The sequence below is a fragment of the Crocodylus porosus genome, unplaced genomic scaffold (assembly GCF_001723895.1).
Source record: "Crocodylus porosus isolate Cpor-Errol unplaced genomic scaffold, CroPor_comp1, whole genome shotgun sequence".
Classification (NCBI taxonomy): Eukaryota; Metazoa; Chordata; order Crocodylia; family Crocodylidae; genus Crocodylus; species Crocodylus porosus.
This window is the reverse complement of record NW_017728909.1, coordinates 49006600-49024868: the sequence shown is the minus strand read 5'-3', so window position 1 is coordinate 49024868 and position 18269 is coordinate 49006600. Positions and strand designations below refer to the sequence as shown.

Genomic DNA, 18269 nt, shown 5'->3' with positions numbered 1-18269 from the left:
AGAGCCAGGGAGGTGATCCTCCCCCTCTATGCGACGCTGGTCAGGCCACAGCTGGAATACTGCATGCAGTTCTGTGCACCCCATTTCAGGAGGGATGTGGACAACATTGAAAGGGTCCAGGAGGGCCACCCGCATCCGGGGACAACAGGGCAGACCCTACATTGAAAGGCTGCGGAACCTAAACCTGAGGCGGCTGAAGGGGGACCTGGTGACTGCCTATAAACTCACTAGGGGTGACCAGAAGGGTTTGGGGAAGACACTGTTTCCTCTAGCCCCCCCGGCATAACAAGGAATAATGGACACAAATTATTCAAGAGTAGGTTTAGATTAGACATCTGTAAGAACTACTTCACAGTTAGAGCGGTTAGGAGCTGGAACCAGCTTCCAAGGGAAGTGGTGCTGGCTCCTACCCTTGGGATCTTTAATAAGAGGCTTGATGCCTACCTGGCTGGACTCATTTGAGTCCAGTTTTTTTTCTCCCGCCCAGGCAGGGGGGTCAGACTTGAAGATCTGCAAGGTCCCTTCGAACCCTACTTCTATGATTCTATGATAGGGTCTTAATGAGCAATCCCCAACTCTGGTCATTCAGATTCACAGTGAGACTCTGGAGAACAGAGTATTTCCTGTACTTTGGAAGCCATCTCTCACAGAAGGCTGACATCAACATAGAAATCCCACATAGTCTCAAAATGTACATGTGCAGCCTTTGGACACCTGAGGAAACAGGTGTTCAGAGATCGTGACACAGTTAAAACCAAGCTTATAGTTTATCAAGCTGTTGTAACCCCAGCTGACCATATTGAGCTGAGACATGGATAATATACAGAAGACACTTCAAAGTTATTGAAGAAGTACCATCAATGCTGACTGCAGAAGATCCTTCTAGTGGGAAGATAGATGTGTTAACATTTGAATCCTCTTGCAAGCAAACACCATAAGCATTGAGATGATGATCATCTGACATCAATTTTGCTGTCATGCTAACCATGCCATCTGGATGTCCAACTCCAAATTCCCAAAGCAAGTTTCATTCTCCCAGGTCAAGCAAGGTGTATGCTCAAGAGCATGACAGATAAGTGCTTCAAAGACCAACTTAAGGCCAAACTGAGAAAATGTAACATCAACTTGTGAGAGATTAAGTCGCCAAGGACCGCCCCAAATGGAGGAAATCTGCTGCAAAGATTTCAGTACACTGAAACCTTATGACAAAACAAAACGGCAAAGTAGGAGCAGCAGAGACAGCATGTCACAGATTGAATCAAGAATCCAGAGCCACTCATCCCACATGGAAATACAAGCCCAAGTTGCAATAGAATCTGGATCAATCTCATCGGCATATTCAGACCCACAGACAGGACAATCATGTAAAGCAATCATCCCCAACTGCAAGGAACTGCCATAGGAGGAGACCCCCACACAAAGTTCATTCTTATTAGAAGTGGGTTCTTAAGTTTTATTCAGGACAAATTGCAGCAATTTTCACAGAACTATCACATATTAAGTACATTAAAAGAAAAATAAATGAAGACAGAAGGAAATTCAAGCTACTGCAAAAGTAATGATTGTGCATTAATATTTGAAAGTTGAATGCCTCCTACATTTGAAACCTAACCCCCCCACATTTTATTTAAAACAAGAATTTTGTTTATTTTGAGCAGCAGCTACCAAGTACATATCACAATATTTTTTATATTTTTTAAAAAAATTAATAAAATATAAAAGCATGGAATTACACTTTAAAGTTGTAAAACAAGACGACTGAGGAAAGATACATTTCCTCATGGGAAACCTTTGTTTCACTCTATTCAAGTTGAGATGTACAACATATCCTCTGCTATACTTTAATGAACCATACTGTTTAGGGAAGGACTAAACTGCCTTTTCCTACTTTTCTTCTCAGTTTTCACTACTAGTTCCCAAAAAAAATGGTAGGTAGGACTAGATTTATTTCTGAATTATTTGCAATCAAGTCACAGATCGGAGATTAGAAAGGTTTGCTAAAAACAAAACAAAACACAAAAATAAAATCAAGAACATTTAAAAAAATGTCTCTAGGAAAGTGTTGCCTTTGATAAACAGAATGAGCTAACTATTGTAAAAAATAAACTAGCTACTCCATTTTCTTTACAGTATTTGCAAACCCAAGTCAGAAGTTTGAAATTCTGTAACCCCTCCCATTCTCCCCCTCCCCCCAAATTTCCTTCAAAAAATTATTTTCCAAATTCTTGGTAATTTGTTACTATAATTCGTTTGGGTCTTTTCTCTTTCTTTCAGCTAGCTCTGCACTGTTACCAGTACCGATGCCATTTCTTAAGGACTTGTTTAAGCTGGCCTAGTGAATGGCTCAATCTCAATTAACCCAAAGAATTTACTCAAAGAACCTTGTCTGCCTATGTCCTTAGACCAGGGGTGGGCAACACACAGCCCACCAAGCCACTCCACTGGCTCACAGGACCCCTAAAAATTTAGAAAATAAATATTAATCTGCCCCTGCCTGCCTGTCATGCAGCCCTCAATGGCCTGCAAAAACTCAGTAAGCAACCCTCCACCCAAAATAACTGCCTTAGACTAAACATAGCTACAACCTACATATTATCTCAATTGAGGTGTTTTTCCTCACCAGACTGACCCTGTGGCCATCCATGTTTACATTTAAAATGGATTGTTTCCGATTGTGATGCCCTTAAAGCATGGTGTGCTGCTCTGGGAAAGCTGCCTCTTAAACCAAGAGTCATGTAGTTTTCACTGTGAAGCCAGGCTAACTCGCAAATCTCAAAGTACCACACTGAGGCATCTATACAGCTTCCAGTTTAGGATGCAGTCTGCCATAGAAGTGAAGTATGCTTGAGGGTATCAGGTCCAGGAACAGTAACATTCCCGCATAGACAGAGTTTGTAGAAATTTGATTGCTAGTCTGCCTGCAGATCTCTGAAGTTCAGCACTGGATACTTAGAAAGTCTACTTGACACTGAACAAGAATGACTGCCACTTGCCTATTAATAAAGCATCATTACCACCTCCATTAAGCAACAGTTCTTTCTAATGAATGTCTCTGGAAACAAACTGGTTCACTGAGAATAGTTGCATAATAGGCATGATTTGCATAATGGAAGCCCAGAGCACACTCACCACAAGTGTCTAAAAGGTCTCTTTACAGTACAGGAGGATAACGAAAAGTTAGGGAAAAAGTCAAGAATAGTCTGTAATACTTGTATGTTCATTCACACTCCGATGTCTGTTTGGGCATGATCCAAGTGTAAATAAGCAGCAAAACAAAACAAAAAATCTGGTTATATGAAAATTACCAAGTTTTATTTGGTCTGCCAAAAAAAAGTTTAGCTATAATGAAACTACTGATTAAACAGTAAGTAAAACTTTTAAAGAAATCCATTTGCTGTATAGTTACCACTGTTCTAAAGTTTGGAACAGCAATAACAGGTTCTTGGGCCTAGTTCCTTCCAGCAGCACTGGTATGAAATGTGCATGATTAACTCAAACATGAAGATTCCTCAAAATACGAGATTTTTCCAAAGGGCTATTCTAGTTATATTCTAACCACCTTTTCAAGTATAATAATATAATAATCTATTATAAAGTGGACTTTTTTAGTTCTTCAATATACATTACAAACTACATTATATGAATATAATACAATCCTAGCTAGTATTACAGTATTTTTCATACAACTCCTACTCTGCTTAGCCACAATACTGTAATATCAGTTTTTAGGAGTTACAGTGACAGACATTTGTCACACCCTTACGCATTAGTGACAATGGTATGTAACAAGATTAACAGAAATTTTCAGTTGTGCCAATGGCCAAGTGTCTGAAGTAGCAATGAGCTAAGATAGGGTTGTCCAGCTTCATAGCAGCCAGACACCCGCAGGGCCCTTGCTATGCTACCTCCCCCTCAGCTATACTGTGCCCCCTGCCAACCCTGGCCCAGGTTCCCTAGGCCCTGTGGTGCTCTGCACCACGCTGGGGAAAGAAAGTTGGAGAAGGGAGAGAAAGTTCAGAGACCCCAGCAACAGCAGCTATAACTAGAGACCAGCACCCAGGCAACAGCCCACAACTTGAAGTTAAATGCTTGCAGACCACCAAATGCACAACCCTAAGGGAGGAGACTGACTTTTCACCATCATAAATTTACAGGGCACACTTCCTTTGCAGCCTCTCACCTGCACTCAAGGAGCTAGCACCTAGGCCTATATACGAGGCAAGCTCTACGACTAATACTCGGGCTTCAATACCCTTTTTTAAGTATGACTCCTCCAGCAGGTCCAAATTTATTTAGGTCCCCATCACAGACTTTACCCTTTGTGGAATGATTCAAATCAGGAGGTATTTGCAGTGATGCAGGACAGCCTTTTTAAAACAAGCCAGAATCTTAGTCAACTAGAATACAGTATTTTAAGAGTCCTTAGTTTAAAAAAAAATTAAAAAACAAAGCTAGAATACATAGCTCGTTGCTGCTAACTCTCCCCCCATTGCCCTGCAGAGTTTTTAACCCAAAAAGCTCAGCCTGTGTCTGTCTCAAGTTGCAGTCAGAACTAGCTCTACATGCCCTTCCCTTGGCTGCCAGTCATTAGGAGTTGCTAACAGGTCACTGGCCTTCTATCATCTTTCCCAGGTAACTAAATTTAAATGGATGGTTCTTGATAGCTCATTCATATTGATGCAGACAGACAATGTGAATCAATATTTACTCTTCGCTCACCAGTCTCAGTCAAGTCAACTCCTTCAGACCCCGAGCCTAACAACAGGTAAACCAAATCATCCCTACAATGATAAAAAATTAGAGGTTGCCATGATCTCCGCATCAGTCTCCTAATCCTATATTAAATCATTTTAATTATAACTCAAGTGTAGGGGGTCTTTTCCCTCCAATAGGAACTGTCAAAATGTTGCCAAAAAAGCTTGTGGACTCTGCCAAGTATATTACCATTACTATCATACAGAAAAGATAAAGGGGGGGGGGAGAGGAGCTCTCTACAACTCAAACTCTCAGCTATCATTATGGCTCAACATTATTTTGGTCTTCATAATAACAGTACTACTATCATAGCCTTCATGATTAAGGACAGCTACTTTCAACACTTAAAAAAAAGATTACACATCAATGAAATGCAGCTATTCCATCCTAGGAACACCACTCACTGACAAAAACTAACAGCATCTTTAGTTGACCAGGGAGTTTTAAGTATGCTTATAACTACATAAAGTGGAATTTGACCATCATAAGCACCGCTGTGCCATACTTCTTTGCCAGAAAACACATCAGGGAAATTGTCTCTAGTTGACAAATGACTGAATTCCTGTTCTCATACCACCTTTCACTTTCCAATTAGCAGTGACCCCTTCTAGCATGAGGAAGCAATTATTTAATTGCTAAAGACTGCCACATGCTACTTCAGTAACATTCCTGTTTTCTAGTAAGAAACTGGATATAGCTACTGGCCATACTTAACATTACTATGATATCACTTTTTTGTTCCTAAAGACAAGGAAAGCATAACTATCAGTAAAAGTCTGAGCACATCATGCCTGGTAAATATTCTGACTATGCCAGTTCAGTATTACTGAACACCTGTTCAGTGAGAAACTCCTTTCTACTGAAACCATCATGAACAGTATAAAGATATATAGCAAAGATCAGGATTAAATTCTGCCAATAAAAAGTCTTCTTCCATCATATGATCTTCATAGCATCTGTTACTAGTGTTTTCATATAAAGCCAGACAAGGTTCTTTGGGTAGATGTGATATCTTTTATTAGGTCAACTAAATAATTGGAAAAAATGTTCTTTGCAAGCTTTCAGGTACAAATGCCCACTTTCAGGCATAGGGAAAATCTGTTGGTGCTTGTGTGTTTCCTATAAACCCAAATTTAGAGATATTGTACAACTAGCTCTGCTGTAGTTACTCAAAAGAAATTAATGCCAACGTTAAAATTTTACCTGCAGGTGGCTATTTATGTCTGACAAATATTTTAGGCTTCCCAATTTGATTGGTACTCCATGGTCTTTTAAACAGAATTACTGAAAATCATTTGCTAAAATAAAAAGGTAAAAAAGCTGATCACCAAGTTGCTGCTGTACTAATATCAAATGGGTAACGTTACCATCTAGAGCACTGGGGCCTACGTGATCCATTTTTGAAGAATGAACTTTGATTTAGAAAGTGCAGCTGCTCATCATTGCAAGGATGATCTTTCAAACCCCAAGGAAGAAAACTAATCTAACAGTTGTCTCGAACCTCTAGTGCCAGTGTTGACATTATTACTTTGCCTAACTGCAGCTACCTGAGGCTAACAAGACTTTGGTCAGTTTTACTGCTGCCATTCCAACTTCAAGGCCAAGCAGTAAAACCGTCAGAAACACTAATTCAATAGTCCTGAGAGCGAAGCAGCAAGGACATAATGTAAGTTATTTGAGAGGGGATAAAACACCACCTCCTTCCAAAATAAAAACTCTTTCTTCCTCAAAGTATTTAAGAGCTTCTGGAAACAGGGGGAATACTTTATTCCACCTCAGAGGAACTGGAAAGTTCTAGACAGGGAAGAAAGAGAGAAAAAAGCTTCTTCTGTCTTTGGCAGCTATATGTACACATGGAGTTTCTAGTTTAGACACCTACTAGAAATATAGAATGAAAACATTTGCATTAAGGAATATAATCAACAACTGTCACGTCTGTTTCCCCTAAGGGAAGAAATGTGTGGTGTGGAACGTTTTGTACGGACTTTTTTTTAAGTAGTTCTGTGTTCACTAGACAAAGGCACAGTCAAACAAAAATGCTTGCATTTAGAACAGAAAATGACAAGAATTGCAATACACCTTAGCTTCCATGGAACTCAATTCAAGATTTTTTTTTTTTTTTTTTTTTTTAGAGGCCCAACAAGGTCTCCTGCAAACTGTAGGAAGTTCCACTGTACTAGTGGCAGAAAACTGTTGACCTGTCTTCAGCCTAGATTGCTTATTTTCTTATACGGGCTGCCTCAGTCCGGCTTTGACACCAGTGAAGAAAGATTAAACACCTTAAACTGCTGTTGTGACCATATTTGCTTATGACAAACAGTTTGTCCATAAATGCCATCTATAAAGTCCTGACAAAACATGAAATAGAAATTCTGAAGTAGTTCTTACCGTAATAACAGCCTTGCTCAGACAGATGGAGCCCCTGCATCCATACTCTGTTTCATCCTCAGACTTGTAGTAGCTGAGCGTGTTGTTTTTCAAAACTACCCATCGGTCCTGCCACCCATGAATATAGTTGGTCCACTGTAGAGAAAATAACAAAAACCCCTCAAAACTAAGTTCTGAAAACAATGAAAAGACTGACAAAAGGCAAGAAATCTCACAAGCATTCACAAACCGGGAGAAGTAATCTTTCAAATTTCTCTCCAAATAAGAGATTTGCATCAAATATGCCTTGACCATAGAAATAGCATCCTAGTAGGTTAAACTAGGAATTCTCTGTGTTAATGGAAAAAGGAGTGGAAGATTAGAAACATGAGTTGGTACACAGTTATGCGTTGTTATTCATTTTAAGAGCGAGAGTTTAGCAATATTAAATCAAAATTTGAAACGTGACTGAGCATTCTTAGGAGTCACTGCTATAAGAAAGGTAATGTTGTGTATATAGCCCTACAAAACTTATTGCCTATCCTAATTCTCAGCAATATTTTAATACAGGGCCTGGGGTGGATCCAGGAGGATGCACTGGTACATTTGCACCCAGCTTTGATTCCTGTTCCACCCAAAGTTTAAAACTCCTAAAGAAGAACCCAAAATGTAACATTCATTCCAACAGCAACTGCCTGGCAATTTCTAGTCAAGTAGTGCTGAGGATGTCACTTGACTTCGTGGCTCATAATCTACTTGATACTTCTAAACTCTTCGTTCCAGAGGTGTTAACAGCTCTCTCCTTTTTATGGTCTTGATGTTCCACCAATCAAGCTAGCCTCTGTTCTGTAATTCTGCTGTCTGCTAGCTGCTCCTGGTCATGAAGCTCCTATTTCACAGCCAGGCAGCTTATTTAATTCATGCCAATGAAGCTATATTAGCTTTTGTCAAATCAAAGTGAATATTGCAGCCCTTAGGCCTCTAGTGGATTAGTAAAATTTCTGGTTTATTTTTAACTGGAGAAATGTGTTGTTTTATATGTGATGATGCACCTTCTCATTTGCACCCTCCTTATCAAAATTCTAGATATGTTCATGACAGCAACCTTTTACAAGCTGCAGGCCAGAACAACTCGAGTCTAGTCCAATGAGGGCAAGGTGACTTTGGCAAGGCATCAGCAGCAGGGAGCTTTCCCTGCACTGGGGCCAGGCAGCTTGGAACTGCACCTGCACAGCTGCCACTTCCAGCCAGTAGGGAGATGCACTGGTGCTAGGCATCTTCAAACTGCATCTGTACTGCTCATGAGTGACTGGTGCCTCCTGAATCAGGGGTGGGGAAGAGCACCTGCAGAAGCCACCAATGACGGCAACCCCATCAGGAGGGCACCAGCCCTACCAACAGCACCAAAGTCAGCCATCGGAAGGGGGGGGGGGCCACCGGCCCCTTCAGAGGGGGCACATGCACCCCCTACCAGTTGCCTATGGTACTGCTACTGCTTTTCTCCACACCCCACACCCCAGCTGCCAGGCTCAACACAGAGCAGGAGTGGGCAATTATTTCAGGCAGAGGGCTGCTTACCAAGTTTTGGCAAGCCATTGAGGGCCACATGACAGGCAGCCACGGGCAGATAAATATTAATTTTCTTAATTCTGGGAAGGCCCTGCAGGCCAGATAAAACAGCCTGGCGGGCCATATCCAGCCCCCGGGCCACATTTTGCCCAGCCCTGACAGAGCCTCACTGCTGGGCCCCTGACATGCAGCTCCTCTGGCATGGACACAGGTAAAAACTTCTAGCTCTGCAGGCCATATGCTGCAGACCCCTGTATTAATACAGGAAGTGCAATTCTGGAACACTTAATGAGAATCATTGTCACTCTGGTGATTTATTAAATTTAGCTAAAGTCTCAGTCACTTTTGAATACTAGTTCTGTAAACCTTCTTGCAGAGCCAAGATAGTTGCAAATTACATGTCCATTACATGTCCCATCTTCCTGGTCTTAAGCAGATTTGTTTGATGCTGCTGCAATTTTGTTTGCAAAATACCATGTTTGTATTAAATGCAGAACTGTTACATACATGAATGTCAAGTCCTCAGGAATGAAAAGCTACCTTTGATTCTCAGTACATTCAACTTGTGTCTACAGTCACATTTGAACTTCACTCTGAATTCAGTAAGGCATGCATTCCAGTTTGGGGCAAGCCTTGCTGGCCTCAGTAATGGAGCTCACCCTCTGGCCTGTAGGCCACTTTAGCCCACAGCCATGTCATCCAGTCCATGGGGCTCCCCACTGGTCCAGAGATTTGGTAGCTGAAGGGTGGTGGGTACCACTTCTCTACTGCCAAATCTCCAGTCATAGAGAACCCTGAAACCTGTATGCTGAGCCCCGGGGCCCCATTCCCTACAGAGATGGCAAACACAGGGGAGGAGAGGGGACATGCAAGGGTTATGCCAGCCCCCAGATGGACTCCCATGCCATTCATCTGGTCCACAGGGCCAAGAGGTTGAGCACCATTGCCCTAAAGAATTTAAAAGCGAGTGCCAATTCATGTGCATACTATTTAATGAACAGTAATGCGAAAGGAAATACAAACTAAGAGCTCAAATAATTTTCAAATGTTTACTAAAACTGACTGATTCTCTGAAGGAAAAAATCATACTAAAGCAAAAACCTAAAATGTGACACTCATTCCAACAGCAACTTCACTGATCATTTTCTACTGCCAAAGCTATACTGAAAACATACATTGCATTTGAAAAGTTTGAGTACACATCAGCTAATACATTTAAGATGACTTATCAGCAAGCACAGATAAGTCCTTTACAAGCATGTTAGCCAATTATTAAGCCCCACATATATTCTAGGTCAGTGACATTCAGCCCTGACTAATAAGACCCATGTGAGCAGTCTGTGTTAACCAAGAGCCGCAACATGTATATCCCAAGGTGAATTGTGGCAAGTGCTCCAGGTCAAAAGGAAAAATGAAGCACAGAACAAAAGAGGATACCACACACTGTACACTATATTAGCTAGCACTCACACAGCCCAACAAAGGCACATACTTCAGAAGTAGTAAGAGCCTTTAATTTAAGCTGCACAGATGTTCATTTCTACCAAAAGAAATTTCTTCTGGTAAAAAAACAGCCTGGGAGCTAGACTACAGACATTTATCCTCATAGCTGGAGATTTTCCCAGGTAAGCCCTCCAGCCAGACAGCACTATAGGGCTGCTGCCTGGGCCACCCCACCCTTACAGGAGCCCATTAACTAGCAACCGCTACAGAGAGCCCCCAGGTCCTGTGAGAATGCTTCTGCCCCCCCACTCCCCTGATGCTGCCAGTCAGCTGACTGGCAGGCAAGGGGGCATTCTTCCATGGTGGGGTCTCTCCCAATTCTCCACTGCAGGAGAAAAGCCCTTGCTCCTTACAATCATGCCTCCCAGCTAACCTGAAGGAATGCAGGGAGGGGGAGAGCACTCAGTTGCTCAGAGCCTTTAGGCAGAAGCATGGCAGCTTGCCCCACCCTGTACTGCTCTGGACTGACCCAGAGCAGTGTGAGGCAAGGAGGGGGAATTTTGCTGCAATGACAAGGCTCCTAAGCCACAGCAGCCTGCCTCACCCTGCCACTCAGCTGAGCTAGAGCTATGCAAGGGCAAGCTGGAGAGGCCAGGAACCAAGAGCTGGGCTAGGGAGAGCCTCTATAGCTGCTTGCAGATATGTGTTGTTTTTTTTTTTTGTTTTTTTTTTTAACAAATGAAAGACCCAGCTCTTTGCTTTAAACTTTATGCACTCCCACACAGAGCCCAGCACATCCTCAGAAGAAGCACTGTGTTAGGTGGACCCAGCTTAACCAACATCTGTATAGATCAGGCACTTTAGCAGGGCTTTTTAGCACTTTTATCAAATAGCTGATTGAATCAGCTATTAGATAAAAGTGCCAAAAAACCCTGCTGAAGCACCCGATCTATACAGATGCTGCAAAGCCAGGTTGAAGTAACACGCTGCTGCTTCTGGTAACAGCAGGAGCAGCAGTGGAGAAGTCAGAGGGGTGAGGAGCCAGGAACACAGGGGCTCTCAGGGTGCTAGAGCTCCTGGTTCCCCCACTGAGGAATGGGATGGCAATTTAGAAGTCAGCAGCTGAAAGTGGGGTCCTTTGGTTTTGTCTGGTGGTTTTTTTCTCTCCTGAAGCAGGCACTTTTGCTCCAGGAGAAAGCCTGAAAGTCTACGCACTTTTGCTTTCTGCTGAAAGAACAGCAATTCTTCTGGTTAAAACTGAACATCTGTGCCAGTGTATACTAAATTTCAGTATATATAGTTGTTTGAAGGCATAGCCAATGCATGGTGTAACAAGTAAATAAAAAAATATATAATTTCCTGCAAAAAGCCACAGGTGAGAAGCTAGAGAGCCACTCGTGGCTTAAGAGTCATAGTCTGACTCATTGCTCAATTAGCTGGGTAATAATCTACTTTAAGAGATTAAAAAAAAAAAAGTTAACAGTATTAGTTAAAATGTTTTGTAAAATGATGCATATTTCCAGTGTAGGCAAGACTGAAGTTTATCAGTAGATAGATAGATAATTTGGTAGAGTATTCAGCTTTGAAAGACGGGTTTTAATTTGATATACAACTCCTATGGGTTTTACTCTCCCCATATCTTTAAGTTAGATTTGTGTAATTTAAATTGGTAACACACAAAAAAAATCCAAAGTAAAATGCACACTATTTTAATATTGGACTTACCCTCCAAGGTACAAATGTTGAGATCACAGTTATTTGGGACAGGAAGGCTAAGAAAGTAAGCACCTTCCATCATCTAGCACAAGTTAAATGGATGACACCCATGAACAACTTGAGTGCAAATCAGAATTATTTGGTTATGACACCAGCCTGTTTCCAAAGAAGGATGGTACAAATTCAGTATGTTAACTTCAATACAGTAAGGTGGATCTGACTGAAATCAAATTGATTTTAATCATGACTTAAATCATAATTTAAATCACTGGTCAGGAAACCTCAATTTAATCACTTTTTTCTACAAATGTGCATTCTTGTTGATATCCTTTATTCACTTAACATCTTGAAGCTTTGCACTTTTAGAGAAAGGTAAGGACTTGGCTGTACACAAACTTGCAGAGAGACAAGAAGACTGATAAGCAGGTAATCATTCACGTCTGTTCTCTCTGGTCTCTATATACTGCTGTTAACAAGGATGTTATCTCTGGAGACAAATCCACAGTTTGAGAACTGAAACTAAGCATCATAGAGATGCTAAATGGGATCTTCCAGACTGAGCACCGTGTCTCAGTAGAGTGGCTTTCTTTAATCTTTATTAATCTATAGAGGAGCCTCCAAAAACCCCATAAGATTGGACCCCTAATATAGTCCATGGCCTGTTGTGACCTATTTATAAAACTTTTCTGAAATGGTTATATGAACATATCATTTCAAATAATATACAATTAAAAGTTATAATTACTATTCCATGATGATATCTTTGAGCTTTAACAGTTCTTAAATTAATGCTATCTTGACATAAGATGCTTTAAAAAGAAATAAACCTAACAAAAAAAAATTAAAAATACAATTAAAAAAAGCTGTTTTAAATTTTAAAAAAGTTTTTTTTAGTGTTTGATTAATTAAATTGACCCTGCAATACAGTTTTAGGTAAGCAAAAAAAGAAGTGCGTGTGTGTGTGTGGGGGGAATCTTGTAAAGGAATGACTACCAGTTTAAATAATTGTATTCAAGTTTTTCTAGTTTGTGTCCACCTTTAAAAGGTAAACAAAAAATGAACTACAAGAACAGCATTGCAGATATTTAAAAAAAATTCAACTCAGTAAGAACATGTGTACAGATTTAAGCATTCAAAAAAACAAAAAACAAAAAACCATTGTAAGCCTTTTATTTATAAATCAGCTCCACCTTTCCCAATACTGAGATCCCACTTGCTCTCCCAACCCCCTCCCCACAGGGAGCAGGGCAAGTGAGGGGAAAATGGAAAGAAAAAAAAAAAATCTCGGAGTACCTGAAACACTACAAATAGTTGGAACCTGTTCTTGCTGGTATGGGGCATAGTTCCATATGAAAGAGCCTTTAAAAATAAGAACATTTGCATACTAAGCAGGCCATTAGGCAATCAGTCCAGTTGAATTCATTTGGCTCTCATATTTCTGAAGGTATGAATTAAGCAGCAAAGAAACCAAGTGAATATAAGACAGCCATAATGCCTTCCTGCATGTTCACTGCAACAAGTTTCATCATGCCTCGCAATTCAGATGAAACCCCCATGTGAGAACACAATGGGGATAAACAGGAAAGGCAAAGCAGTCTGTGAAAATCAGTATAATCACCACAAACAGGAAAGACAATGTTACACATACTACCTTCCAACATGGCACAGAAGTTTGGGAAGACACCTTGGGATTTCACGTACTTGATAGTCCCACCACTACAAGCTAACACAGAACTTCATGCAGCATGCCATTTGCCAATATTCAAGTGGCTAGGACAACACAAACATCATCATTTTCTACCTGAGGACCTGAATCACCTAATAAGGAGGTAACGTTGCAGGGCAGCAAAGCACATTACTGTACCAAAACCTCCCATGAATGAGAACTATTGTGAAATGTCTCCTATCCCCTCCTCCAATACCAAACACAAGATTTCCCAAACAAGAGCTAAGGCCTCTCTCTTTTTTAGCACTCCTCCCATCTGAGCTAAGAAACATTTTCCAATTGGAAAGAGTTCATATATTCCCTTACAAAAAAGCATGACATCTGGTTAAGTTACAATAGGTTTCTTCGTACACAGGGGTGGCTCATGAGCTCAGTATCCCATGACCTCGGCATTATATGCAGACTTAAAAATCATCCTTGTGGCAAAATAGGACAGAAATGCAGAACGCAGCCATCTGGGTGTATAATGATATTACTTTCTCTAGAAAATACCAGCACTCCTCTGTTGCTGAAGCTGTTCACTCAACAGTTAGCCCTTAAAACACTCCTAATCTATGAAAACCCTATTTAATCTCATTTCGCCTGCAGTTGTAAGCTGTCTCCTTACATTTCCAAACCAAAAAGAAAAGGTTCCGCTCCCCCCATGGAAAGCAGAAAAAAAAGCAGCAGCAATAATTGGGAAAAAAGAAGCATCAGTGCCATTTTCCTTCTCCTGCACCCCCCACATCTCCTGCGGCAGGAGGGTGGGTTGATTGCACTGTTTTGATACTTGGGCTAAAGGTTGTGCCACTCCTCTTTGACGTCTCCCTACTTACGGGAAGTGATTTGTGTGCGAGCATCACATGCTGCTTTGGGGAGGGGGGTAATGAGAGAGAGACGGGCCATAGCAGGAAAAAAAAAAAGAAATAACATTAGAGAAAAAAAAATGAGCAGCTTTTTCCCCCGGGCGAGCCGAGCCCCGGCGCACGGGCGGCCACCGCATGCCCAGCTCCACTCGCAGACCCGATGCGCGGCTTCGCCCGTGCCGGCCCGGGAGGGGGCGCCGGGGCAGACACTCGTGCGGGCGGCGATGACTCCTCATTTGGGGGTGGGGGCGAGCGGTGACTTCGCCGCTCCCAGGACGGGCGTTAGAAGCATCCTCAACCCGAGCCCTCCCGGTGTCCGGCACCCGTCGGCTGCCCCAACGTGCCCGCCCGGCCGCGGGGAGGGCAGCGCCGTCCCTACCTTGCTGAGGACGCCGCAGAGCTCAACAGGCGGCCCAGACTCGGTCTCGGGGTCCTCCTCGGAGGCGGACGAATTCCAGCTCTGGTTGTCCGACATGGGGGCCCTACCCACAGCTGCTGCCGAGCAGGGAATCGCGGCGCGGCCCCCGCTCACCGCAGCCGCCTCCCGCTGCAGCCACGGGCTCCACCTGCGCAGCCCCGCGCCCGACTTGGCTGCAGCCGCCGCAGCTCGGCCCCAGCCCCGCAGCAAGCACCGGTATCGCTGCCGCTGCTCAGAGCACCGCCCCTGCTGCCGCCATCTTACACAGGGAGGTCGCTCAGTGCCACTATTTACCAGCCCCCAGCCCGCGCCGCTCCCCCGCCCCCTGTCATAGCCCGCGCCGCGCTGCCCGCCGGCACTTGTAGTCTCGCAAAGGCAGCCGGGGGCGGGGCTGCCCAGTGCATCTAGGGAGTTGCAGTCTTTCTCGAGTCGGGAGTGGGGTATGCTGGGAGACGCAGTCCAGCGCGGGAAAGCCATGGCACGGGGCGGGGAACTGGCAGCCGCCATCTTGCCTCCACTGCTTGAAGTGGAATTGCGGCTTTTCCGGTCTTCAGCGTGGCAGGGCCAGACTTCCTGCCTCTCCTCACGGAGACTGCTCTCTGCTACCTTGCCCGGCCTCGTGGCTCCTCTCCAGGCAGGAAAGACTCCCCGCTCCTGCTGCCCCAGCGCAGGTGCTGGGGAGCTGCCGCCTGCCTAGTCTGCGGTCTTTCCCTTAACAAACATGGCGACCGCGGCGTCACTCCGCCTGCAGGAAGGGGCGGGCCGAGCCAGGCCGCTGAGGAAGGTGCAGCCGGATCAGGGCTGAGGTACCCGGGCAGGGGATACTTCCTGCGGTCACAGGTAACGCGGCGGGCGGGTGGTTGGGCCCTGCGTCCCTAGCTGTGTTCTGGGTGTTGTCTAGTCTGTAGCGCCCGGGCGAAGACATGGGAACCCCCCGGCCTCGTCCGCGCTCTCTCCCCGCAGCGGCGTCCCCGGGCCCTGCCTCCGCGTTGCCTCTTGTCCCCAGCCCACTGCCTGTTGGCGCCGAGGCTTGTCTGGGCCCAACCAAGAGCCCTTGGCGGGGGCGCAGTGCTACCACCTCTTAAATATAAAATTATCGAACTGGAAGCTCAAAATGATCGTATTTGCTGAAAAACTATCGTACACTGAAAAAACACACAAATCAGTATGCTGCTCGCTGTAACCCACCAGTGAGTGAGTAAGACCTGGCTCATTCAAGTTAAAGCTTTTCTTTATTTTGAGGGAAGCAGTCACAAGAAAGTGCTGACATTAAGCCCAAAAGTTGGTTAAGACTCCCTGAGAGTGGCTTGGGTTTTGCATATGCTGCATCAATTAGCTGCTTTGAATTTATGGTACGTCTTGAACACTTTCACTATTATTGGTTGTATGTTGCACAAGGGTTGAAGATATCATACAAATATGGTAATTATTGTACACCTGGCAACAGTGGAGCAGCATCAGCATGAGGTGCTTGGGCCACATCAGCTCGCATGGCTGCCTCCAGCAGCCCAATCCTTGCAGCGTCTGGGCTGGGCTAAGGCATGCAAGGCTGATGGTCGCACTGGGACCCTCACATGTCTGTGCAAGGGTAGGGTCTGTCCCTTGCTCACCTGTATTATCTCTACTTCTCAAGGCATAGGTCTGCCCTCAGCTTGCTTGAGGTACGCAGTCTCATTGGAGAGGGGCAAGACCTGTTAGTGTGAAGGTGGGGCTGGGTAGCACCTTGGGGACAGACTCGTTCAGAAATGCATAAGCATTCGTGACTCAGCCTCTCGTAAGTTAACTGAGCTTAAGTTTATGACCAGATAGCAGCTTCGTTATGTGAAGCCAACCATTGCTTACGAACCCTTCTGCGTTTCTGCATGAGTTTGCCTGTGAGATGCTGCCCTGCCCTGCCTTCAGGTAGACCCTTTCACACAAACTCATGGCTCCTGATGATTACAGTGAATGAAAAATGTGTCAGGCACATGGACAGATGTAGGATTTTGAACAGGCTGGTGCAGATACTGAGGTGTGTCAGCACATATAAAACAGACCATATTTTTCTCCACATAAAAATAAAAGCTTTATTAATAGGCTGGGGGGTCTAGGCCTGTATTATTCAGTTTAAGATTGAAGCAAAAACTAAAATAACGTCATTGGAATGAGTTAAAGCTCATGAGACAATAAGCTGAATATGAGCCAACAGTGTGCCCCTGTTGTGAAGAAGGCTAACAGCATACTGGGCTGCATCAGGAACACTGCAAGCAAATCCAGGGAAGTCATTCTTCCCTTCTATTCAGGCCACACCAGAAGTACTGTACAGTTAGTTTTAAACTTCAGGTGGAACAGGAATCAGAGGGGATGCAAATGCTTCAGTGCACACTGTGCCCCCCCCCCCCCGGTTGTACATAAATACCTTTGGAAATAATTATGCAGATTAATAGTATAGGTACTTAGCATGCATTAATTGCAACCCTGATGCAAATTTGCAGAACGTTGAGGGAATGGGGAAATTATGTTAGCACAGTGGAAGCTACAAATATTTTAGGATGCTTTAGATGTTTTATCTAATTTTTTATCTTTGAAATTAGTTTAAAGTAATTTTTCTCTCTCTTACTGCTGCTGTCAAATTCACTTATAATTAGACTATGATCAAGAGTTTTGTCCACTGGTGACATGACTTGTTTATCTTGGCTTTCTTAACTATTACATTGTTTCTAGTTGAATCTTAATTTATATCCTGTATATTAATAGTCATAGTAACAAAGGCAATTCATTTAAAATATAGAAAGCATAATATATTTTGCTTCCCTTATCTATTTTCTCTGAGATGTATTAATAGAATGGTTTGATAAGATTTAATTTGAGGATGAAATCATATTCAAGTTTAATGTGCTAAATAATTTATAGCTCTGCTACTGCATTTGAGAGGGAGGGCGTGGAGCAAAGTCCATCAAAACTGACTGGTCTGTGCATAAGTTGTGGGATCAGGGCTGTAGTTCAAAGAATCCCTCAAAGTGATTAAAGAAAGAAACATTAATGAAACAGATACTAGAACCAAAAAAAGCCAGAACACCTGACTACAAAAAAATGAGAATTTTTCAAACTTTACCGTACATCTTCTAGCCAGGGGTCTAAATAAAAACAAACAACCCACCTCCTCACCCCCCCCATTAAAAAGAATTAAGGTTGAAAGTAGGCTTTTCCTATAATCTGCCCACTTTATACTTTGTCCCAGTCCTTGATATCCCTCACTCCTTGTTGCCTTGTACCCTGATAATAACTGCCTCCATGCTATACTGAGGTTCTCCATGATTCTTTTAATGTCTGTTTTTTTCCTGTCTTTGCCTGTTTCATGCCCTGTCTACCTCCTTGCTGTGTATTTACCAATATTCATAGTTTCATAGTTTCTAGTGTTGGAAGGGACCTGAGTAGATCATCTAGTCCG

At 43.3% G+C, this 18269-nt stretch overlaps 2 protein-coding genes across 4 annotated transcripts in view; one reads left to right on the top strand and one right to left on the bottom strand.

Annotated features, from left to right (window-relative positions):
* COL4A3BP (collagen type IV alpha 3 binding protein) overlaps nucleotides 1-15132 on the bottom strand; it is a 125595-nt gene extending 110463 nt beyond the window's left edge. The window contains exons 1-2 of one of the 2 annotated variants that reach the window (XM_019532233.1): nucleotides 14801-15132; nucleotides 7144-7278 (exon numbers count right to left, since the gene is read on the bottom strand). In XM_019532233.1, coding sequence (XP_019387778.1) covers nucleotides 7144-7278; nucleotides 14801-14896 — 231 coding nt within the window. In that variant the 5' untranslated portion in view covers nucleotides 14897-15132. The remainder of the gene's footprint in view (nucleotides 1-7143; nucleotides 7279-14800) is intronic. The other variant, XM_019532232.1, reaches the window with a different exon arrangement.
* Nucleotides 15133-15362: 230 nt separating this feature from the next.
* POLK (DNA polymerase kappa) overlaps nucleotides 15363-18269 on the top strand; it is a 62103-nt gene continuing 59196 nt past the window's right edge. The window contains exon 1 of one of the 2 annotated variants that reach the window (XM_019532230.1): nucleotides 15363-15679. The gene's annotated coding sequence lies outside the window, so the exon portion shown is untranslated. The remainder of the gene's footprint in view (nucleotides 15680-18269) is intronic. The other variant, XM_019532229.1, reaches the window with a different exon arrangement.